Below are 24426 nucleotides of genomic sequence, written 5' to 3'. Positions count from 1 at the left end.
AATGGCTAAAGGAGATATTTCTGAGAAGATTAGATGTAAAATAATCCACTTGTATAATGAAGTGGAAAGTCAAAGCAAAAATATGTTTAAAGTTCAAAAATATGTTTAAAAAGTTATAGAGAAAATTAGAGTCCTAACAACTGTGAAAGACCTGGTAGATCACCAAAACTGTCACCCTCAGATAAACACCGCTTAATGCTTTCATCTTTGAGAGAGAGGAGAAAATGAAGCTGCTTCAGATCTGAGAAAATTTACAGGTGTTTCTGTCCACCCTTCCACTGTGAGATGAGTCTGAAAGGATGTGTAGCCATCAAGAAGTCCTTACTGAGAATAGAAAATAGAAAAAAAAACTTGCAAATCATAGAAGCTGCTGGTGTTCTCAGAACAATGGACTGAACACCCCGCAGTCCAGACCTCAACATCACTGAATGTGTCTGGGATTACTTGGCTCGCGATAAAATTCACCAACTTCTAAGACTGAACTTTGGAGGCTGGACAAATATCCCTGCAGGTTTCTTTGAAAAACTGAAAGTGAGTCTACTAGGAAGAATAGAAATTATAATAAAGGGAAAGAGTGGACACACTAAATACTGAAAAGTTTGATATATTTAGTTGTTAGTTATTTCTGTCTGTTCCTGACACACTGAAAAAAGAAGATATTGTACTTAAAGGCCGATTTAACTGTAAATTGGACAGAAAGTGCAAAAGGTAATAATATTAGTAAAAAAAAAAAAGTCAAACAAACAACAATGATTTACATTTTTGGCATTTGGCTGATGTTCTTATCCAGAGCGGCTTACAATTTGATCATTTTTTTTACATAGGTAGGCCAAGGCGGTGTTAGGAGTCTTGCCCAAGGACTCTTATTGGTGTAGTGTAGGGTGTTTGCCCAGGTGGGGATTGAACCCCAGTCTACAGTGTAGAAGGCAGAGGTGTTAACCACTACACTATCCCAACCAATGATAACAGAAGAGAAGGTTGAAAAAAAAAAAAAAAAAAAAGTAATAAGAAAAAGAAAATAAGGCAATCATGACAAAAATTGTAAAACTTTAACTGCTTGTAAAATCTTTAACTGCTTAAAATGTACTGTGATTGCTTCTCTAATTAATCGGTAATCAGTAAATAAGTCCCTTTTTTGGTACATAAAAACAAACAACCGTCTCTGCTCATCTTGTCTTAGAACATTAGGCAACTCTGCAGTGCTGAGGACGACCTAGGGGGGTAGAGACAGTCGATTTAATGCACTGAAAATCAATAGCAGCATTTTAAAATCTATCTTAGAAGACATGAAGCCAGCACACGACGCCAGAACTACTAGATAGTTTTGACGATTACACACAAATGTCTTTTATAAGTCCCAAGAACATACTACAGGACACTATTCAGAGTTCAGGTAGTGCTTTATTAAGTGTAGTATCCTGTTACACAGTGTCTCTGGTAGTCGGCATAGTGGAGCATGTCATTCTTTACAGTGCAAACATGTTGATAGGAGATTAGAGAGTGGCCTGGGGCAATGCAGTTCATATAGATATGGTATGTGCTTATAGAGTCATTAATGCCTCACTGCAAGGTGTGCCTTCAGTTGCAAACATGCACTGCGAACATAAATTTAGCCTACTGGAAATCACATACAAGTACTTTCCTATTTCACAGTTTCATCTGACGTCACATGAATACCATCCACATTCCTCTAACACTTTATTGCTTTGGCTACAATATTATAAGGTAGATCGATTCTTCATTGCGATTCTGTGTCGGGAACACGATTTGAATACAGTTAATACTGATGGTTTTCCAGTACTCTGGGGGTATGTCTCATCTCTGCTGGAGATGGTGTCGTGTTCAATGAATGCAGTATACAGGTCCTTTTTAAGTGTTGTGTCAGTCTCATCTTTACAAAATCTGTACATTTAGAAACTGTATAGAAACAACAGATTGAAAAGTTATGAGCCACTGGTCTCTGGTCTATGTACCTACGTACGATCAGCCTGTGGATTACAAGTTCCCCAAAGGAAAGAACAGAAATACACCCAGTGTCTAGCTATCTTCACACATGGGACGAGTGAGCAGAGAGCTTTGCTGGCGGTGGTATGTGCATGAAGAGGATGGTGGAGGGTTATAAGAAGTCAACGGACGAGCGAGTCTCACATGTCTTCACACAACACCAGCGCCAACTCCGTTCTGTAGAGTTTCCCGCCGTCAGACAGAGCCATGATGGCCTTCTTATATATGGGGATCTTGCTGACTTCTAGAACCTGCCAGACACAAGAAGATCTTGAATTAGTGCAAGATTATTGCTCTATCCTGCATAACTACCATCCTGTATAGCCATCTCCATAGAAAAGCACTGACAGTCGAATGGGACACACATAAGCTAAAGTGCCAAACTGGTTTCCTTCCAGACCGCAGCTCCGCAGAGATGAGCATTTTCCCTCTCCTGACTCTCTAGGTGAGTGGTCACCAACCCTCCTTCTGGAGGTCTACCTATCTTTCTGTCAAGTTTAGTTGTGACCTGCATCTAACAGGGTGTCCCTCCTCTCAGGCAACACTTAAGCATCTGATCCAGCCATTCAGGGATGTTTGAAGTGCCGCTTAAATGATGTCACATGCAAAATGGCAGATTTGATAAAGACACTGAAGACACTGACTATGGACTTTTATGGGTGGTCTGCTATAGCGACTTGACTTCTATTGAGGATGTGCTGTTTTTGACATACTGTTTATTATGTTAGTATGCAGTTTTGGACGCAGGCTTAAATACAGATCCACACATAGCATGGCTTAACAAGCTGAATACATCAATTCTCCCTAGAAAAAAGATTAGGTTTTTGATGAATCATGGGTGCTAAAAGAAAAACAGACACACACACACACACACACACATAAGTACACCTCCTTGATTCTACACTTGTTTCAACAGACTGTAGTCCATCTGTTTTCACTGTACACTTTGTCAGCCCCCTTTTACCCTATTCAATGGTCAGGACACCAACAGGACCACTGCAGGTCATCACATAGATAGCCTGAGTACATACATTTCAAATAGGCTGCATCTCCTGCTTCTTAGTGTCAAAAAAACAACTATTTTTCTGGTCAGTTCACATGACTAAAAGTTCTTAATTTGTCTTTTTTATTTTTGCAGCTCAACAATGCCACACCCTAAAATGCATATTCATGAGCTGTAGTGCAGTCATGTGCACAGGCAAAAACGCTATATCCAATATTTACACCTATTTAGTAGAGTGACTTACAAAAAGCCCAAAAACAGTGAAAGCCAAAACCATGATTTGTTCCCAGATATATTTCGCACTAAAAGTCCAAGACTAAAGTGGCTAAATGTGACTAAAATAATAAAATGTGCAGTCTGGTTGCTCTATATTACAGCCTGAAGTAAGCCCTGTTTTACCACCTCTGAAGTTATGCCTCTGCATGCAGGTCACATACTGAGCAGGAGATTGGATTCTGACTGATGTTAGCATGCTTTCATGAGGCTGCTCCAACAAATTGTGTTTGTACAAGCCCACCCAGCCACTGTTAGCGAGATGTATGCAAACAATGTTTCTCAAATCTCAGAAAAAGCGAATTCACCGGGCTGATTATGGAGCCTCACCTTTTTGTTTTTCTCACACAGGCCTTTGAGCAGGGCGTCGAGCTCGTTCTCATCCATGTAGCCATTCCGGTCCTGGAAGAGGACGAACACAGATGTTTGTCAGACACACAGGAAACTTAACGTCATGCCATTTTACTGCCTTTTCTTTTAGAATAATCCTCCTTTGCAGTAAAAAAAGCTCTGCTGATTGTTCCACAGTTTTAACCATAAATGGTCTTAAACACTGGGGTTAATGTAGCCTATATCTGCTAATTCATCAACCTTTAACTCTGCAGAAAACAATCTCACCCAGCTCATAGCTAACGAAAAGGCAAGGAGAAATATTTATAACGGGCATCAATGATTTGGAAACGAATGGACTTATTTGCATTTACAACCACTTTAACTGGTTTCCTGATCCATTTAATCTTCCATGAGAAACTGTCAAACACTCAAAGGTCGCGAAACTGAAGTTGCTTCTCATTCACCAGCGTCTTGTTCAGATTTTCCCATTCCACTTTAAATGGTGTAGCAGGTACATTCTAGCGCCTCAGGCACTATTTAAGGTGGAACAAGGAAATTCGAACAAGAAGCTGGAGAATGAAAAGCAGCATTGGCCTTGTAAAAAATCGAGCATTGAGAGACATTTTGCAAGAAACTATTCTACTTTTTGTGGAAAAGTTTCCTGCCAAAGATGTGAGAAAAAGTAGCTATAGTTGAGCTAAAGCTGAAAGCAGAGCAAAGTATTTTCAGCCTCTACTAATACATCACAATACTGAGACATTTACAGCCACAAAATGGCTTTTATTAACATTTGGGTTGCTAACCCTGGGCTAGGGGTCACGATTAGTAATTGTAAATTCTGTCAAATTGATGAGGATGAGGGATGCAATGCTGCACTACAGGCTATTATACAACATAACAAAGAAGTTTTTTGGCCAGAATGCCCATTCACTATTGAAAAGTATGCCATTCATTTTCTCAATAGACAGCATTCTCTGGTAGGCAGCTTGCTGCTAGATGCTCTTGATAATGCTAATATATTGAGGTGCTGTTATCAGCTGGCATCCACTATATAAAGTAAAAGAAGAGGGTGTATAATTCATTGTGCACTGTCACTATCAGCCTGAGACCAGTACTGTGACCCTGTGCAACTACCATTTGAATGACTGCTAGAGTTTAATGGGGACAGTAATCACTGGCAAACAATATACGCCCCAAGCAGAAAGCATTGACACTCCAGTCTGCTCTGTGATGCCTCATAGCTCTCCTAATGAGTAAGTGTTGTCTTCTTTTATGCCAAATTCTCTTTCTGGTTGTTCAGATAGCACAGCGGCCTGAAAGATGTGTGTGCACGTGTGTGTGTAGGTATGAGTGTGTGTGCAGCCTGAGCCTGCCAGTCAATAAGGATCAGAGGTGCTGTCATCAGCGGCGAAGATTTCGCCCTATTCAGGGACACGCTAATACATTACAGTGAAGCCACTGCCAAGGACTCCAATAGTGTGCTGGAGGTGATATCCAGACAGGGCCCCCTCTCTGCATACTAATAACTGCTATCCTTTAGACCTAAGTATAGAAGAAGACTCTGAATCTGAATGATCCATGCACTCATGCTTCACAGAACAGGTTTTACCAGACTAGACATTCTGTCTTACTGTACAGGACTGTGCAAAATCAGAGACCACCCTTCATTTAATTTCCAGTCAAAATGGGAGTACAAGTTATTCAGTTTTTAGCGTCAACAAAAAAAAAAAACAAACAAAAAAAAAAAAAATGTAAATTTAAAGCTGCACTATGTGTTTTTGTGTCAACATTTAAAGAAGTAGCATTAAGTCAATTTAGGTCTCAAAAAGGTACCCGAAGCACAACCAATGCCACAAAATGTTCTTATTCACTTTGCGTGTAATTACATATTTCCAAGAAAGGAGTCTCCAAATCCCCAAAACTTCTGTAGTGTAGCTTCAAGCAAAAAAAGCTTCTCACATAGAAGCTTCAGCACATACATATAATATAATTTCTCCAGTACTTAGTGTGTCCACTCCATCTTTATTACAGCATCCATTTTTTTCAGGAGACTTGCTTCTAGTTTTTCATACAAATCTGGGGGGACATTTTTCCACAGCTATGTTGAGTCTTATAAGTTGGTGGCATTTTCTGTTTCTCATAATCCAAGTAATCCCAAACACATTCAGTGATGTTGAGGTCTGGACTCTGGGGTGGTCAGTCCATTGTTCTGAGAACACAAGCAGCTGCTTTCTTTGATTTGTTCATTTTTGCTCATTTTTAATTACTTTTTTTTCTGTGAGGGCTTCTTAACAGCTACACATCCTTTCTGAACCATAGTGTTGAGTTATCGTCTTACAGTGAAAGGATGGACAGAAACACCTGTGGATTTTTTAGATCTAAAGCAAGAGTGGAGCTAGATTTTCTCCTCTCTCTCACAGATGAAAGTGCTGTTAATTTTGTTGTGACAGATGTGGTGGTCTACCAGATCTTGCACAGTTAAAAACTCATATTATCTTCTCAGAAGTATCTCCTTTTAGCCATTTTAGATGCACATGAGGGGGAGATTTGTAAGGCAGCTCAGGTGTGTTTGGGTAGTTCCTTGTGTGAATGCTAGTGTCTCTTTAAAAGGGAACGTAATGCCACTGAGAGGTTTGGAAACAGCTGTAAATGGCTGGTTTTAAGACTAGAAGGATGGAAAAGAAAATAGATGCACAAAAGAGTAGAAAAATTAAATATGGATATATTTAATATTGTGTTAGAAGCTTTAGTGTAATTTCTTGTTAAATGTAGCATAGCCTACTCAAGTCTTAAGCACTTGAGAAATGTATATTCAAAAGTTATTTTTGCTCAGAGAGAAAAACACTATTAGAAAAATACTAATAACATTGATGCAATGATTTCTGATTTTATGTATGTCAGTGTTTCTGTTTAAGCAGCTTTGTGGCAGCCTTGTGTTATGGTAATCCGATACCTAGTTTGGTATATATCCTTCATTAAATCAGGTGTGCTGGTGGTGGATTTGCAATGATTTTAAGGATAAATCTGGAACTGAACCTGAGTTCCTCTAACTCAAAAGATACTTATTACATTTTACTGCATGTGTTTATTTGCATTTTTTCTAAAATTATATGATATTTTTCCTATCAAAACACAGTTACACAAACTTTTACACTTTTTTGACTGGAAATTAACCTCTTAAAATCCCTTTTTAAGCCTTATTACATACTAAGGCTTATTATTTAGTAACTACAGGGACTTCAGTGCAAACTGGTTGAGCTATTCTTAGGTTATAGAAGTGTGTAATGAAACTTTGGGCCCAGTGGTGGGCCCTGGGCTCTGGCTGTTGCAGTGTTGTGCATAAAAATTTCATAGTTTTACTTGAAAGCTGGCCCCTGATGAATGCAGTGTTATGAACTTACCTTATCGTATAACTCAAAGATCTTGTTGAACTCTTTTCTGGCCATTTTTACACCCTGTGGGAAGGATTTGGATCACTTGTGCTGTTAAGACAATCAAAAATCACTGCGGTATGAAGTAATGCTTTTAACCTCGACAAGGACAAACCTGGAATTTCAGTAGAAAGTTCTCTTGGTCTGGTAGTAGCCTGTTGAGAAATAAAGGGTTGAGTTTATTAGCAATGCTAAGGAGAAGTCAGATATAAACAGCTAAGGAATCCAAAGATACAGCAAGAGAACAAGACCAACCTCGCCATTTCTGACAGACATAATTTCCCATCATTATTTGAATCAAAAATTTTCAGCTGCAAGAAAAGAACATTTCAATTACAAATCAAAGAAGAAGAACTGAGACGGACTCGTTGACCTCAGCATTTTAAGGCCCCCTACCGTGGTTAATGTGTATTCCTCTAACTTCTTCTCGTCGTAAGGTTTCTTTGCCCTTTGGAGCAGGTCTCTCAAAAAATTCTGAAATGGTAGCAACAATGAATTTTCATCAGGCTTGAAGAATGAGGACTGGAACTGTGCATAAAAGAGTATTAGCCCAATTACTGTCACACTCTGGAAATAACGTTCTGACAGAAAACTCAAATTCTTGATACATCCATTTAATCCTAATATGTACGCAAAATATGCAGAAATTCATAACATTATTTAGTTTTCCATTTTCCCCTCCAGTTGAGGAGGGTGGAACACAAACTAGCACATTTAGTTTGTCGCTAAATGATTTACAGAATATCTTAACAATAAGATAACAACAACAACAACAACAACAAATGAAAACATAAGCTTTCAAGCTGTTTCAATCACCTACCATTTCTGAACAGCATATATTTACATGAAATCAATAAAGTTGATATGGTTAAATATTAAATATCTTTTCTTTGTGCTGTTTTCAAAAGCCCATTAAAGACATTTACAAATCACTGCATTCTGTGTTCATTTGCATTTTATCCTACTTTTTCTGAATTAGAATTGTTCTTCTTCTTCAATAGAGAAAATCATATATGAGCAAGATAAAATTTAGCTACATTTTATTTATATGATATCTACACTATTAATTTGATGAGTCTGTGAATATAAAGTGAACTGTTTTAAATTTACATGGGAAGAAAATGAACTGCTCTGGGCTGGGTTTTATTGCAAGATTATCCTTAAATGGTAGAGAGAGCATCACACCCACTGCTCTCTCTACCCGTTAAGGAGATTTTAACAGTAAGGATCTTTTGAGAAACTAGGCACTCATTGTTCTCTTTGGGATTAGTTGTAACACTGTGTTCAAACGAACTCTACCATGTGGAGTCTGAACTTTAGACTGTACTTCACTTTTACTTGACTTTGGATGGGGCATTGTCATCCTGGACACGACCTCTGCCATCAGGAAAGAAATATTTCATTATAGGATAAAGGTGATCAGTCAGAATAACTTTCTATTGATTTGCAGTGGCCCTTCGCTTCTGAAGGAGAAGGTGGATTAAAAACCATCCCAGCAAAGTCTAACAAAACCATCCCAGCAAATTCTCCTCCCTACAGTCTAACAGAGGCACTGGACCCTCTCACCGTAGGGGTCAAGTATTCAGACCTATACTGTTCTCTTGTGGAAGATATGGTGAAGGCACACGAGCATTACCATCATTCAATGTGCACTTCAACCCACAGTTTCCCTATTTGCTTGTCAGTTTACCCTATTTAATTGTCTTTGCCATAGATTTAAATGCAGTTGTCACTTTAGTCCCTGTTCCTACTGAAACATAAGTCAGTTGAGTGGTCTTTGTGACTGAAGCTCCTGCCATCCGTGAACCAGTAACCTTCTTTCAAAGTACTTAGATCTTTTCCTCTTGCCATTTTGATCCAAATTTGAGGTCAACTGGGCCTGCTCAGCATTGTTATACATATTACTGAGCATGGGGGGATGTGACTGCTTAACTGTCAGGAACTGCATTTGTGTCTTCGGGGAAATCAGTGAAGTGTATTCTTGTTTATACATAACATGAAATATGATATATTTTGGAATTTATTACAATTGGTCAAAGTGGCAATAGGATGGTTCAAATGGGTCAAAGTATACTTGGGGTCTGTCGCAACACTTGAAGGGAATTGTAACCTATGAGTGATTTTGTAAGTAGAAATAAATTAAGATTTCCTTTACAGAGAACAAACTTAAATATGGCATTATATTTCAGCAAATTTTAGTGTACAACTTCTATGCATTTGCTAAGTTTAACATATTGGGAAAAAACGTAAAATCTAAAATGAACCAACTTTTGTATAGGCAACTTTTTTTTAAACTAATATGTGAAATTCAGAAAATAAACTATAATCATGCATTAAAATGTTCAGAAGGTTGTTCTCCGTAGAGGATGTGTTAACTTATTACTGTGTACACAACTCAAAGTGAAAAACACTTGAAAAAAGTTACTTTTCAAAAACGGTTGGTGAATCCTGAGAAATATCTCTCTGCCTGTTGCACAAAATATGCAGATGAAGATGCTATGAGAAAACAAGAGGGTAGAAAAGTTCTACTTAAACCTGATCAGCTACATACAACTCTGTTATATTTTACCACACATTAGGCTGTCCTTCATTTTTTCCTATATTTTATTATCATTCGATCTCAAAAGACACAATACTGTACAGATTTCTCAGTGACCTTTCCAGCCTAGAGCTGGTCCACCAAAAACACTGGAAGCCTGAATATCAGACACCTTTTCAAATTTTACCTCTCTTACTTAGTCATTTTATTGTCCTGCTCTGCTTTGTGACGTTCCCCCCTGAGGGTTGTGTCTGTCAGTCAGAAGGTCTTGCATAATCTTTTCATATACTGCTCTGCCTCGTTGAATTGCTCAGGCCCTGACTCAAAATATTAGTGTCATTGGAAAAGGGCAGCACTTGACAGAGAGCTAATGGTTCACTTGGCTGAGACGGACCCAGCGGTGATTCTGAGTCTCACTGCTTGGGCTGCTCTAGGTACGGCCTGTAAGCTTTAATCTCCGGCATTCCAATATTACTGCCTTTTTATTGAACACTTCTAAAAGGTCAGAGTTGTTTGAGTGACAGATCGATACAAGGTTTGTGGAATGAAGGCAGGCAGGAGGTTTGAAGGATGTCAGCCGACGGGGTTGCATTTCAGTTATGGTAGCAGAGAAAAATGAGATGTGAAAAATATCTCTCAACACTCCAGCGTGGAAAAGCCCAGAGCTCGGCACAGCTGAACCTGTTCTTCTGAGGTCATGACAGGACACCATTTGTTCTTACCTTAAGCTCATCAGCTTCAATGTAGCCACTGTGATCAGCATCGTAATTTCTCCAGGCCTGCCGGAGAAAGGCAAACTCGGGGTTAGAAAAGAACCACAAAGAAGAAAAACACGTCTTGCAGCACGTTAACCACAAAGTTTAGAGAGCTGATACAAAGCTAAGAGATTTTTATAAGCAAGGCAAGCTAAACTCTAAACATTACTTTTTCTTTATGCCCTAAATGATTTTTGATTGTTAGAAAGTTTTAGAATAAACTTGGCTCTGAAGCAGTGATGACAGCCGCAGACATTTTTTACAGTAACTGGCTCAAGAACAGACTAAACAGACTGCAAATCACGTCCTTACTTCCATAAATTCTGTACAGGACTTTAGTTGTTGACGGAAAAACAGCAAGAAGTTTTCCTCTGTGGGTAGTATTTGTACCAACTGTAAAAGAAAAGAAAAAAAACCCCATTACATTGATTTACATCAATAACGGCATCACATTTAGCCTAGTTATAAAGAATATTGTACTCATGTCTTTGTATCACTAGATTGATCAAACATCCAGTATCTTAGTGAGAAGATAGTATAGTCCGTTTATCGTGGAACTGTATGTGCAGACTCTCAGATATTAAACACATTAAAGAAATCACACCTGTCTAAAGACTAACTGTCCACTGCACTGGACCTTCTCTGCTATCAGTGTGTTATGGCTGGAAACAGCTAAATAACCAAACCATTTCTACGCTCATCTGATACTTCTCTAAAGCCAGATACTTCTAAGGATGATGCTTCCATGGTCAAATGAAAGACAATCTGGCTGTCATATTTCATATGTTTTCATGTGTGGTAATGTTTTAAGACAGGCATTTCAATCCTGAGAAAATCTTGAAAAGATGGCTCTAATATGCATGTGCTGAACTTACACTTTTAAAATGAAAGGCTCCTAAATAACCATCATACCATTTTAGGTCAACTTTTAAAGGGAATTCTTCATAATCCAGTGGTTGAGATGTGAACAAAGTCATTCAGAGTGGTTTGATGTGAAATTGTAGAGGAACTGACTGACTTAGAGTTCTTCACAGTAGTGGTGATAGGAACCTGGCGTCATGGTGTCTACACTCTTAAAAGGATGGTTCTTCAAGAGTTCTTTAGTAAAGACTGTGGTTCTTTATAGAACCATGGACAGTCAAAGAACTGTTTGCATGAAATGGTTCTTCAGAATGATGCAGAGTGTGTTGTATATGTAACCTTTTTGAATAAGGGTTCTGCTATTGTTATGATGTCAAGCTTGTAATGATAGAAGAACCTTTATTGGTACTATATAGAGACAGTTTTCTATGTAGAACCATGTAGAACCAACTATGTAGAACAACACATTCACCATCAATCTGAACAACCATTTCACAGAGCAAAGAACCCTTTAAGCATGCAAATGGTTCTTTGAGTGTTCATGGTCTGTACAGAACTACTGTCTTTAATAAAGAACTCTTGAAGAAATAAGAGCGCAAAACAGACAAATAACCATTTTATTTACTATTCAAACCCAACTACACATCTCTTCTGAGTTTTACATGAAATATTGACAATGATGAAATAGTGGTGAATCTTTTCTCTGAGCACTATTTTGGCTTACATTACCCTGCATGTATCTGTCCATTATGAATGGGTTTTAGAAAACAAGTTTTAGGCCAAAACCTTCTTAAAACTATAACAAAGCAGTGTCTCAGGCATCTGGCAGCATATTCATAACTTTTTTTTGTGTAATAACTTTCAGTGAGGGTGCTTTTAGAGGCATTCTGCTCTTCAGACATCTGGTTCCTATCACCACTGTGAACAATTTTGACAGTTGCTTTCTCTAAAATGGACTAGTTCACGTTGAAACACTCTGAACGACTTTGTTTACATCTGTTGATTTAAAACACTTCTTCACATTCACACATTTCCTGTATGAGTCAATCGAATGATTCTTTAGGGAACGTCTTGACTGGCATCACTCCAAAGAGCCCTTTTGAACACTGGATTGCAGCAACTACCAATTACCTCCCAGGGAAAAGAACCTCTACGTTAATCACAACCAGAGGAGACTTTACAAAACATTCATAAGACAGGTACAACATTGTCACTGTTTATATGGTTCCTAAAACCTCATAAAAATGTATTACGACTGGTGCACAAATGTCATCAGTGGAGCTCAGGGAACAATATAAAATGAAAGAGCAATGTATTTTGTTTGTCTCACCTCAATAATATCTATCTTTCCATCGGCATTTTTCTCATATTCTTCCACAAAAGCCCTCATTTGGTCTGTTAGTTCCTGTAAAATGCATTTAACAGAAAAGAAATTAACTGATCACTGTGAGTCATGTAAACCATTATAAACTCTGCAAAAAACTGGCATCTTTTCCCTCCATCTCATTATAATATCTGGATTGTGCTGTTTGGTTTGAATGAGTGTTTTTTCACCCCTCACAGAACAACCCTGATTGGGTTTTCACATGCTGTTGCACACACAGATGCCAAACACTGATCATATATGTGCAACAATTTGCTGAACAAAATGAACAATGCAAGGCAGCGTAACAGCACTGGATGGGTGCATGTTTCATTGGATCCAATTCTCAGGTCTTAATGTAATTCATACAGCATGTTTTATAATGAACATATATAACCAACATCCATCTTCAGTCCAGTCATTTCATAGGTTAACACTGAGAATCCTGAGGATCCTGGGTGAGCACACTTTAGCCAATGCTACACCATTCGGTGGTGTTGTTGAGCACATATGCATGTACACACTGCATACTCACCAGACTGTTTCCATATATTGACTTTTAATGATGAGTTCATGCGCATACCTACTTATTTTTATGCACATTTGTGTTCCAAATAAATAAAAGATAAAAATGACGGGTTGGTTAGCCACTTACTCACAGTCATGGCAATGCAATATAATGTAAGGATCTACTAAACCAGTGTTATACAACACATTCTCCAAAGATCAATCTAAAGAACCATTTTTACCATGCAAAGAACCATTTAAGCATGACATGGTTCTATATACAACCCATGAGTCTAAAAGAATCATTCCCTTTACTAAAGAACCCTTGAACAATCTTTTTAAAGAGTGGCCATTTTGACTGGAAATACTGTGAATATATGTGTGTGCTGAGTTGGCACATATTTATAATAGGCCCACTTTTTTCTCAGGACTACAGCACTGATGTCATTCTCTGTCTAATATTAAGAGAAATCAAAGACAGCTATCGATCTGATTCCATGTATTGATGTTTTGTCCTTCTTCATTCACAGGCCTGCCGTGCAGCTAGCAGGGTTAATGTGCCCTTATTGATGGTAGCGTGTGCTAGTGTAGATGAGTAATGATTGTGAAATTGCATAACTTTCTGTTCCACGACACACAGTGAGCACACAGCACAGCAGGGAACCTGACTGATTGAATACAAAGAAAGATGGCACAGCAACTTTGTGTAATTGAGAAGATATGATTGTTCACCTACACTATATTGCCAAAAGTATTCGCTCGCCTGCCTTCACACACATATGAACTTAAGTGAGATCCCATTCTTAATCCATAAGGTTTAATATGATGTCAGCCCACTCTTTGTAGCTATATCAGCTTCAACTCTTCTGGGAAGGCTTTCCACAAGGTTTAGGAGTGTGTTTAGGGGAATTTTTGACCGTTCTTCCGGAAGCACATTTGTGAGATCAGACACTGATGTTGGATGAGAAGGCCTGGCTCATAGTCTCCGCACTAATTCATCCGAAAGTGTTCTATCGGGTTCAGGTCAGGAATCTGTGCAGGAATCTGAGCCAGACAAGTGCTTCCACACCAAACTCGCTCATCCACATCTTTATGGACCTTGCTTTGTGCACTGGTGTGCAGTCATGTTGGAATAGGAAGGGTTCCCACAAAGTTGGGAGCATGAAATTGTCCAAAATCTCTTGGTGCTGAAGCATTAAGAAATCCTTTCACTGGAACTAGGGGGCCGAGCCCAAATCCTGAAAAACAACCCCACACCATAATCCCCCCTCCACCAAACTTTACACTCAGCACAGTGCAGTCAGACAAGTATCATTCTCCTGGCAACTGCCAAACCCAGAGTCATCCATCGGATTTCCAGATGGAGAAGCGTGATTGGTCACTCCAGAAAACATGTCTCCACTGCTCTGCTCTGAGTCCAGTGGCGGTGCTTTACACCACTGCATTCCATGCTTTGCATTGCGCTTGGTGATGTTAGGCTTGGATGCAGCTGCTCGGCCATGGAAACCCATTCCATGAAGCTCTCTACGCTGTTATTGAGCTGATCTGAAGGCCACATGAAGTTTGGAGGTCTGTAGCGATTGACTCTGCAGAAAGTTGGTGGCCCCTGCACACTATACACCTCAGCATCCGCTGACCCTGCTCTGTCATTTTACATGGCCTATCACTTTGTGCCTGAGTTGCTGTCATTCTCAGTCACTTCCACTTTGTTATAATACAACTGACAGTGGACTGTGGAATATTTAGTAGTGAGGAAATTTCACGACTGGACTTGTTGCACAAGTAGCTTCCTAACATGGTACTATGCTGGAATTCACTGAACTCCTGAGAGCGACCCATTCTATCACTAATGTCTGTAGAAGCAGTCTGCAGGCCCAGGGGCTTGTTTTTACACACCTGTGGCCACGGAAGTGATTGAAACACCTGAATTCAATTATTTGGATGGGTGAGTGAAGACTTCTGGAAATATAGTGTATATGTGAATTACCATATTCTTTTCACTCTTGCTTATCATGAAATAGACAGTTGCTCTTACAATAATTTGTTCATTGCAGCAATTACTTCACAGTGAAATTTTAATATAGACCCAGGGCCACTTTGTGAAACACTAAGTAGTCAGATACAGTGTGGTCAATTCTTATATGCTCTTACAAAGCAAATAATGGTGAGAGAGAAATAGCACAGCTGAACATCCACCGATATGACATATAAATGAAGTATTCTGAGGGTTTTGGTTAGTTTTAGTAGGTGACTTTGAGATTGTCAATTCAGTGTTCATTTGCAACTGAGCTATAAACAGGGCTCGATTTGAGGGGGGCTGTCGAGGATTCCCCCGGTCCAAGAGAATGACAAACCCCCCCTTTTCCATTCCCTTTGGATTAATGTGATATCACTTAAAATTTCTATTTTTGATATTTTCTTTACATCCATTTGTGGGATTTCAACACTATGGGAGCTCTTAATGTTAAACAAGTTATGATCTACAAGGGTAGAGCATGCATACCCCCACAGAAGAGGCGCTTATGCAGAATCGCATGCGAGTGTTTGGTGCAGCATGTGCACCCGCCGACAGGGTTGCCAGGGTCATGGCTCTCCCACCAAATTAGGTTAGTTGAAAAATGTAGTTGTGGGACAGAATTGTACAGCTTCAGGGAGTGGTGGATGCTTAAGGATGCTTATGGAGATTTGTGCTGGACCTGGCAACTCTGTCTGCTGTAGAGAATGCCAAAAAAAATACAGCCAACTCTTTAAAAAGAGAAACAGGTATAATAACCGGTGAGAGAAACGGAAAATCAGAGTTTATTATCTTACAATCTTAATATTTAATTAAATAAACATTCAACACAATATGAAAAGGCAGCAATTCTCATTCTCATCCATAATTGCTATGGAGAGTTTTCTTAAAGGGAATAAAATGCTGATTTAACAACCGACAGTCTAGCCAGAAGTTATCTAGCTTTCCATACAGTGAGCAGTAATGAGTAGCTTATGTCTTACAGTGCTGAGCATGTTGCCAGTTATCACAAAATCCCTCATAGTCTGGAAGGGGAATGTGAATGACTCTGATGCTAACTGATGACAACAGAGTTAGCAAAAGTGCTTTGAGACTGATGTCATTTTTTTTTTACAATTATCACTGACTTAATAAACAAACTACATTAAGATGCTAGGTTAGGATCTGATGGTTAGGTTTGATCACTGACAGTGGTTTCCACAAAAGACAGTACATTACAGACAAGGAGTGGACGATGGCAAAACTATAATATTGTTATAAATAAATACATTTTCATGACGCACAATATGTTTCACAACATTTAGCTTTTCTCAGTTTTAATAAGTTGGAACTGACAAAAGAAACCCTGTACTGCCACAGTAAAAAAACACTATGTGTTTACCAATTAAACAGGACCCCTTATGCTCTAAAAACATATTGTGATGGAATTTATCCTGATAACAATAAAATAACATACTCTCCATCCCTATATTATTATGAGAGACTGCCAGGATGATATATATTGGCAATACAGTTTTAAATTTCCATTTGCTGGTCATTTTTGAAATACTGTACTGACTCTGTTAACTTCCTAAACCCCTTAAGTGTAACGGGGAGCAAGGAGGTGGACGCACGTGCTGAGATAAGCGAGATTTATTAAGGGCAAATCCAAAATCAGGGTTTAGACAGTCCAGGGTCAAAGAGCCAACACGGATAGATCGGGGGGGCAGACATGACATAAACCAGAATACAACAGAACAAGCAGAACAGAACAAACAACATCCAACACAGCATATAACAACTAACAAAGCAAACAACACCAACAGAGATTCAAACAAAGACCAGTAAACACAAGGGGCAAACACAAGGCTTAAATACACAGGGAAAACAAGGGACAGGTGGAAAACAGTGGAGACAATCAGGGGCGGAGTCATGAAACGAGGGGGCTAAACCAAAACAAAATGCACCTGGGCTAAACCAAAACATGAACACATGGACAGGACTGGGAGGGGCCAATTGTGACATTAAGGTTTTATGACACTTCTGTAACCTAAGAATACTTCTACGAGCTTGCATTGAACTCCCTATAGTTACTGAATAATAAGCCTTGAAATGTAATAAACCTGAGACTTTAAGAGGTTAATAACTGAATAATCAGCCAGCAGTTTAAGAAAAGCACTGATACAGTAAGTGAAAACCTAAAGAAATGGCCAGATGAGGGTCTGGCAGCTAAGAAAAGAAACGACTGAAGGAAGATCCACTCCTGAATATCAGTTCATATACAGTCGCTCGCAAAAGTGTGAGGTTTGTTCTCTGTAGAACAGGGTGCACAACTTCCGGCCTGGAGGGCTGGTGTCCAGAGTTTGGTGATTTACCTGCTCAAACACACCTGATTCCACTCATCTGTAAATTGCCAGGTTTAGTGGGCTTGTTTGAGTAGGGAAACTACCAAACTGTGCTGGACACTGGCCCACCAGGAGAAGAGCTGTGCGCCCATGCTGCAAAGATTGTGTTAACTTATTTTCACTTAGAAAATCAAGAAGGCCTGTTTTTAATAGTTGCATATAACTGTACAAGAAGACTGCTCAGGATGCGCTGCTTGAACAGAATTCAAATGGTTTTCAACTAATAATTAGTGGGGATTGCTCATTTCTCCCAGCTGAGCCACACGCCCATTATGTTTCTCTCTCACTGCTATACAGCATCCAGTCACTGAGGTCGAATTCTGCTCTGATGTGTCGGAAGGCTTTGATGCACCTCATCACACTTGTAGGAGAATGCTAAACTTACTGTATCATGTGAATGAATCTCTTTCAAGAGGAAAAGACACAAGCTGAGATTATGAGGAGAAAATTCTATGCTACAGGAGAAACCTCATTTCTGTTTGAGGTCATACAAAGGGTCCTTTATCTTACTGCAGTTTCTTATTCATCACTTATACTCAGTGGACACTTTATTAGGTACCTTGAATCTACACTGAACATCTTATCAGATCCACTCTGTAGTTCTACAATTATAGACCGTAGTCCACCTGTTTCTCTGCATACTTTGTTATCCCACACTTACCCCATTCTTCAATGATAGAGACACCGCAGGACCACCACAGAGCAGGTATTGTTTGGGTGCTAGATCATTCTCAGCACTGCAGTAACACTGACATGGTGGTGGTGTGTTAGTGTGTGTTGTGCTGGTACAAGTGGATCAGACACTGCAGTGCTGCTGAAGTTTTTAAACACCACAGTGTCACTGCTGGACTAATCCAGGAATCAAAAATATCCAGCCAACAGCGTCCCATGACCACTGATGAAGGACTAAAAGATGACCAACACAAACTGTGCAGCAACAGATGACCTACATCTACAAGGTGGACAAACAAGGTAGCTGTGTCTAATAGAGTGGCAGTTTGTGGACTACTGACCGGTGGGATAACAAATCATGCAGAGAAACAGAAAGACTACAGTCTGTAATTGTAATAATTCAGTGTGCACCTATATGGTAAGTGAAGCTGATAAAACGGGCAATAAAGGTAAAGGTAGGTGAACTGATCATACTTAGATGTGATACTTCTGCAGAAAAGAATTCTACAGACTCTGTTGTACTTAATTGTTTATTGCTTAAGTTCTTGCATGCCTGTTTATGGGTCATTCTACAGAAACATCCATTTTTTTGTCCCTAGCCTTTACAGATATATTACACTCAAAAACATCTTAGTTTTACAATTTATTTTTGTTTTAAAATAAAACAATAAGTTATTTGAACAAGAAGCGCTAATCCCCACAGTCATATGTAAAGGGGCGAGGCCCATATTTAGAAGAAAAAACACTTTCTTCAGCAATTTTACCTACAATAATCTATACATTACTATGGAGTACATACATTAAATTAATTAGAAATATAATTAGAAAATATATAATGAAAGTTATTGTCCCCAGGAGTCGTGTCACTGGTGTTACTAGGTAACAAAAAACCTCTGAAATAAAAATCACACTGATGACATCACATACTTTTTACCCATTTTCTGAAGAATCTTAGAAGTGTCTTTTCAGTTATCAGAAATGTTCTCATTTAGCTCATGATTTCATATGACGCTTTTAGTTGAAGTCACTGGTATTACCTACTTTATTCTTTATTCTCGGATTTTGGTGGATATTCCATGACTGACAACATGTGGTTTGATGTTCTGCAGCAGCCATTTTGTAAAATGCTGTCACGATTGGCCCCTCCCAGTCCTCCATGTGCTTTTGTTTTGTTTCCTTGTTTTTTCCCAGTCCTGCCCCCTTGTTTCCAGACCCTGCCCCTGATTGTAACCACCTGTGTTAACCACCTGTGTCTTGTTAACCCTGTGGTATTTAAGCCCTGTGTTTTCCCCTGTTAGGTTACTGGTCTTTGTATTATATTGTAGGGTATGTAGTGTATTCATTGTATGTATTGTACTGTTTGGTGCCGTATCTTCTGGCCTTCATTGTGTGTTTAATCTGTTTTGTTTTTCAGCATGTTTGTACCTCGATCTATATGTGTTGGCTCTCTGACCCTGGACCGTTTTGACCCTGAAAATGGATTTGCCCTTAATAAATTTTGCTTCTCTTCGCATATGCGGCCGCCTCGTCATCGCTCCCCAGCATTACAAATGCATTTTTTATTAAAAGTGTCACTGGTGTTACCTTCCTTATGTGTAACACCAATGTGGATAGGTAGCACCAGTGACACCTATGGATAGACAGAAAAGTGGACATTTCTGTAGAATGACCTGGATGCCGAGGGAATGTTGGAGACTAAGTATAACATACAGGGCCTTTAAAATGTTTTATATATCAGCTTTGCACACTTTTATTTAGGGATGACAATCATATGAGTATCAGCAAAAAAAGAGGCCAGTATCATGCTGCTGTTTAGACTGGTACGCAGTTTCAAACCAATAATTGATGAAGAACTGAACATTTGGACGCTTCTGTGTTAAGAGTGTCTGCTTTGTATTCATTTAAGTTCAGTATTTTTGGTACCAAACAAATTAGTTCAATACCACCTAGTGACAAAAAAAAAAGATCTAATTCAGTACCAAATTTAAAGATCCAAGTAGTCACTCTTATCAGCATCAGTTGAGCCAAAAGGTATGTTTTTTCTAAAATCTAGACTGCTGATTGGCTGTCGAAATTCTCTAAATTCTAAATTTCTTATGCATTTGATTAACATCAGCTCTTTATTACCTGGCAGTCTCCTGTGGTAAGTAATTTATTTATGGTCTGTAAGCCACACCCACTTTTGGTTTATAATGTAAACATGTATCAAAAAGTATCATTCAGGCATCACTATCAAAGTCAATACTAAACTTTTAAGATATCCAGTTATATTTGAAGGGTTCTGCTGCACAATTTATTATGGACCACTTTTTTATTATTATTAATTTATTTATATTATAGGCTAGAATTGCTGAAAGAAAGTATGATCTACATTGTTGGGAGTGAGCTTTACACATACAAGAAATATCAATGCCATATTATTATTAATGCCGTCTTTATTAGAGAAATAAGCTGTTATTCTTTTCAGACACACGTTTTATATAGAAAATTGTTACAAATGGATATGCAGCATTTTGAAATGAAACTTTTCAATTGTGACCCTATAAAAAGAAATGTTACATTTCTCTATACTGCTAAACCAGCTGAACGAGTGCCTGTTTCTACATTAGATGTGGTGGGGTCCAAATGTCTGAGACCACATTGAAAATCTGGGATTTTCTTCATTTAAAGCTGGAAATAAACAACAGAAATGTTTACAATTTTGAGAAATTAAAATCAATGAAACATTATGGCAGGTAAAATGAAGAAGGAGTATTTGAGACTCTGCATCATTTCAAGGTCACTCTTTAAATTTAGGCAAATTTGTGACACGGACTATTTCAAGGCCTTTGCACAAAAAGGTCAGAGTTTTTTGAGTCTTATCTCTTCCACTGAAGCTCGTGTTCAGATGACTCTCAAGGGCATTAGGTCTGTTCATCAGTAGCTTTTGTGGGGTTCACTGCCAGCTCCAGTGCACACTGTAAATGTGAATGTATCTGCATCATACGTGAAAAATATCAGACACTGGCATCAGCACAGAATCCATATATTGGCATATCCCTACTTTTTGCACTTTGATTTGTGCATTTCAGAAGTGCTAATTATCTGCGTAAACTACTCATCTACTTTTCCATTCAGAACCTTTATCAGGTCTCCATCTAAACATGGGCTGGACGTGTTGTGAGTTCAAATGATCCTCAGTTAGGTTTAACAGTAAATTTCAACATCTTTCCCTCCTGGCTTGTGTTTATAAGACCTGACCTGATCCTTTCCCAAACATTTCCCAAATTCAGGGATTCAACATCTGTTTAAAGATGGCTTTTCACTGAGACGAGAGCGTGTTGGCTGAGAATAAATGAGCAAATCTATGTCCCAGCCGACCATTTGTCATTAGTCACCATTTATACATCACATTCAGCGAGCCTGAAATATGGCAGTGATGCCATTATTATTCCATTACATGGTACAGCTAGGAAGAAATCTAATATAAAGCCATCTGAATACCACTCACATTGCAATTACATGCTACGGAAGCAGATTCTCAATGAATGAGATGAGCTCAGAAAACACATCAAATGCATACGAAACACCTCACCGAACCAGCCTCTAGTTCAGATGAGTAGGAGACATCCATCAAAATAACCGGAAAAAAACCCCAGCAGAATTTAGACCACCTCTATGCATGAGCCAAATTCCTCAACCTGTTTACTGGCTATGATTTCCTTTCAGCAAAGTCAGAAGTTGGTGCAAATGGTGCTAGACGATACTTATAAGATTCAGCAGCATATTTTCAAAATATGTCATGGTATCAGATGATATTTAAGGTAGCATTACTATAGTCAATGAATCCATGTTTCCTGGGTGCTGTTACTGTGTGCTATAGGTATGTTTTACCAGCCTAATGTAGCCTGTTCTGGACTGAACTTACTATTCATTTACTATGTACTGTATATATATATATATATATATATATATATATATATATTCCATCCATATATGAAAGTTTTCTATCATATATTTTTAAATATACATGTTACACAAATATGTTTATATAAATTGAGATATGGCTGAAATATATGTCACATATATGACACCGTCTGAGTTGATTATAACTCATATATGTTAATATCTATCATATATTTGGAATCCATATATCGCCATATATCAGTTTTCTCTCTGGGTACTATTTAATAAATACATCAGTAAAAATCACTCTGAAATAAAGTGGAACATAATATATAATAATATATCACCCAGTACAAGGTGCAAAGTTAAACCTCAATGCCTCTGGTTTAAAATGGTACAACCACCATGGACACATATTATCACTGAACTTGAATGACTCATAATGTTAGCTTTCAGAGCAGTGCTCACTGACCCTACTCCTGCCCATCTTCCTAAGTGAAGTCATCTGATCCAGATCCATCTTTTGGATCTGGAGCTGGATCTGGGTGGGAGTTTAGAGGTGGATCTCCAGGACCAAGACTGCCCATAAGAAAATCTGATAAATGCCAATATACGGATTTCAAACACATGGTGTATATTAGAATATAAGGATTTCCCCTCTAACCAACCTACTTGTGACATATATGTGTCCATTTTCAAATACAGGACATATATTTCAGCCATACAGCACCATATCGCTGATGTCAGATTGAAACCTCGTATCTCCAAAATGGTAACCTTATAGGAGAAGGAAAAACATACTTTACTTTTAATGTACGTCAATGGAACCAGACGTCTTTACAAGGCATTTTGGGTCGTTTCTTTTAGCCCATCCGTCATGAAACTTACAAACAATGTAAAGGGCGACAGGCATTTTCAAATTAGGTCAAAAACGGAAAAACGCCAAAAATGGACATACAGGGTTTTGTCCCAACAGCAGCGATATACAAACATATTTGTGTAACACATGTATTTGACAAGATATGATGGAAACCATTAATCTTATATAGGTGGCATATATTACTCTTACATGCTAGTTTTATGATATATGACATTCTAAATGTTATAATATATAACATTTGTTTCTCTGCCGTACTAATGCAGTGAAAAATCACGTTAGCTATGCAATAAAATCATTTAAATATGAAATGAATGAACATTTTATTCCCAGACACATTTAAATAGTGTAATATTTAAAAGCAACAGTTAACATTGGGACAGATAGAAATGTACTGGGACGCAGTCAAACACGTCAGACTCATCATGAATGATGTATTATGCACATATGTCCAATATTTCAGACTTACATATATGCACACAACATTTACGTACGTATATATAAAATACGTGGCCTGATATAAATACACTTTATAATTACACTTTATATTAAACAGCCATGCATCAGATTTCCGTATGGGCAGTGACTAAACTGTTCTAGAGGCGTTTGTTGCTCAGATCTCTCAGTCCTGCATGTTTCCTGCAGGTGGTCTAGAGAGGAGGACATATGAACTTACCAGTCCTGCCTGTTTCCGAGCTTGCTGAAGTTCCTTAATAAAGTTCTGCAACTCCTTTCCCTCGATATATCCATTACCTGGAGAAATGTATAGCGCCAAATCAGTGACATTGAACACACGGCAGTTCAGAGTGCATCTAACTGTGGCTGGACTAAAAACATCTCAGCAAAAGGAAAAGAAGAAAAGTCAGAGACTTGTACTATAATTCACTGGATGGGGAATCACTGCTGACCAGTCATTCTCAGACTGCGCCAGATTAGGTCTAATATGGGAATCGAGTTGAGCATGATTACAGAAACCTGTCATTAAAAAGGAGAATTCCTGCAGAAGAACATCGGAAACTTTTCAAACTCGTGGAAAAAAAATCAAGTGGCAGAGAATAATCCCAAAATGATTATTATTTTAATGTAAAGTCCTCGTTCCACTATAAAAAAGGAGATTACCGTCGTTGTCATAGTGATGAAAGATATCCAGGAACTGAGAGGCAGAGATCTCGACTCCTTGAAGGTAAGCGTTTGCCATGGTGTGCTCGGTGCTGCTTCAGGGCGGCTGCTCTGCTCGGATTGGCTCCCTCTGCTCTCCGGGCTCTCTGGACTCCAGCGCGCCGAGACGCGGGAGTTATTATGTAGCCCGCAACGATTAGCCCCGCCCCCTCTGCGCTCGGATTGGATAGCAGTTGTGTCCGACCAATGAGCATCGAAACTGCTAGCCAATCCCAGGACCGGGGGAGGGGTTTATCGACAACAGGTTAAAAACAAACAAACAAAAAAACAAAACATGACGCCGGACGTCAAAACACGTCTTAGCTTTGACTTATTTGATTCTTCTGAAATGCTTCAGTGAATCGAC

At 38.7% G+C, this 24426-nt stretch overlaps 1 protein-coding gene and 1 long non-coding RNA gene across 2 annotated transcripts; one reads left to right on the top strand and one right to left on the bottom strand.

The window, feature by feature from the left end:
- Positions 1–1381: 1381 nt before the first annotated feature.
- Positions 1382–24161, bottom strand: calb1 (calbindin 1). Its single transcript, XM_017714394.2, has 11 exons — positions 24021–24161; positions 23578–23654; positions 12530–12604; positions 10651–10731; positions 10306–10362; positions 7441–7518; positions 7300–7355; positions 7160–7199; positions 7015–7068; positions 3611–3682; positions 1382–2255 (listed from the first exon to the last, which is right to left on the bottom strand). Exons 1-11 carry the CDS (start codon positions 24097–24099, stop codon positions 2145–2147), a joined length of 780 nt encoding a protein of 259 aa, XP_017569883.1. The 5' UTR covers positions 24100–24161; the 3' UTR covers positions 1382–2144.
- Positions 2251–3802, top strand: LOC119263120. Its single transcript, XR_005130131.1, has 2 exons — positions 2251–2449; positions 2543–3802. It is a non-coding gene; the product is annotated as an uncharacterized LOC119263120 (long non-coding RNA).
- Positions 24162–24426: the final 265 nt, after the last annotated feature.

Source organism: Pygocentrus nattereri, chromosome 3 (assembly GCF_015220715.1).
Source record: "Pygocentrus nattereri isolate fPygNat1 chromosome 3, fPygNat1.pri, whole genome shotgun sequence".
NCBI lineage: Eukaryota > Metazoa > Chordata > Actinopteri > Characiformes > Serrasalmidae > Pygocentrus > Pygocentrus nattereri.
The sequence above is the reverse complement of the archived record's forward strand: the minus strand, read 5'-3'. Positions and strand labels throughout refer to the sequence as shown.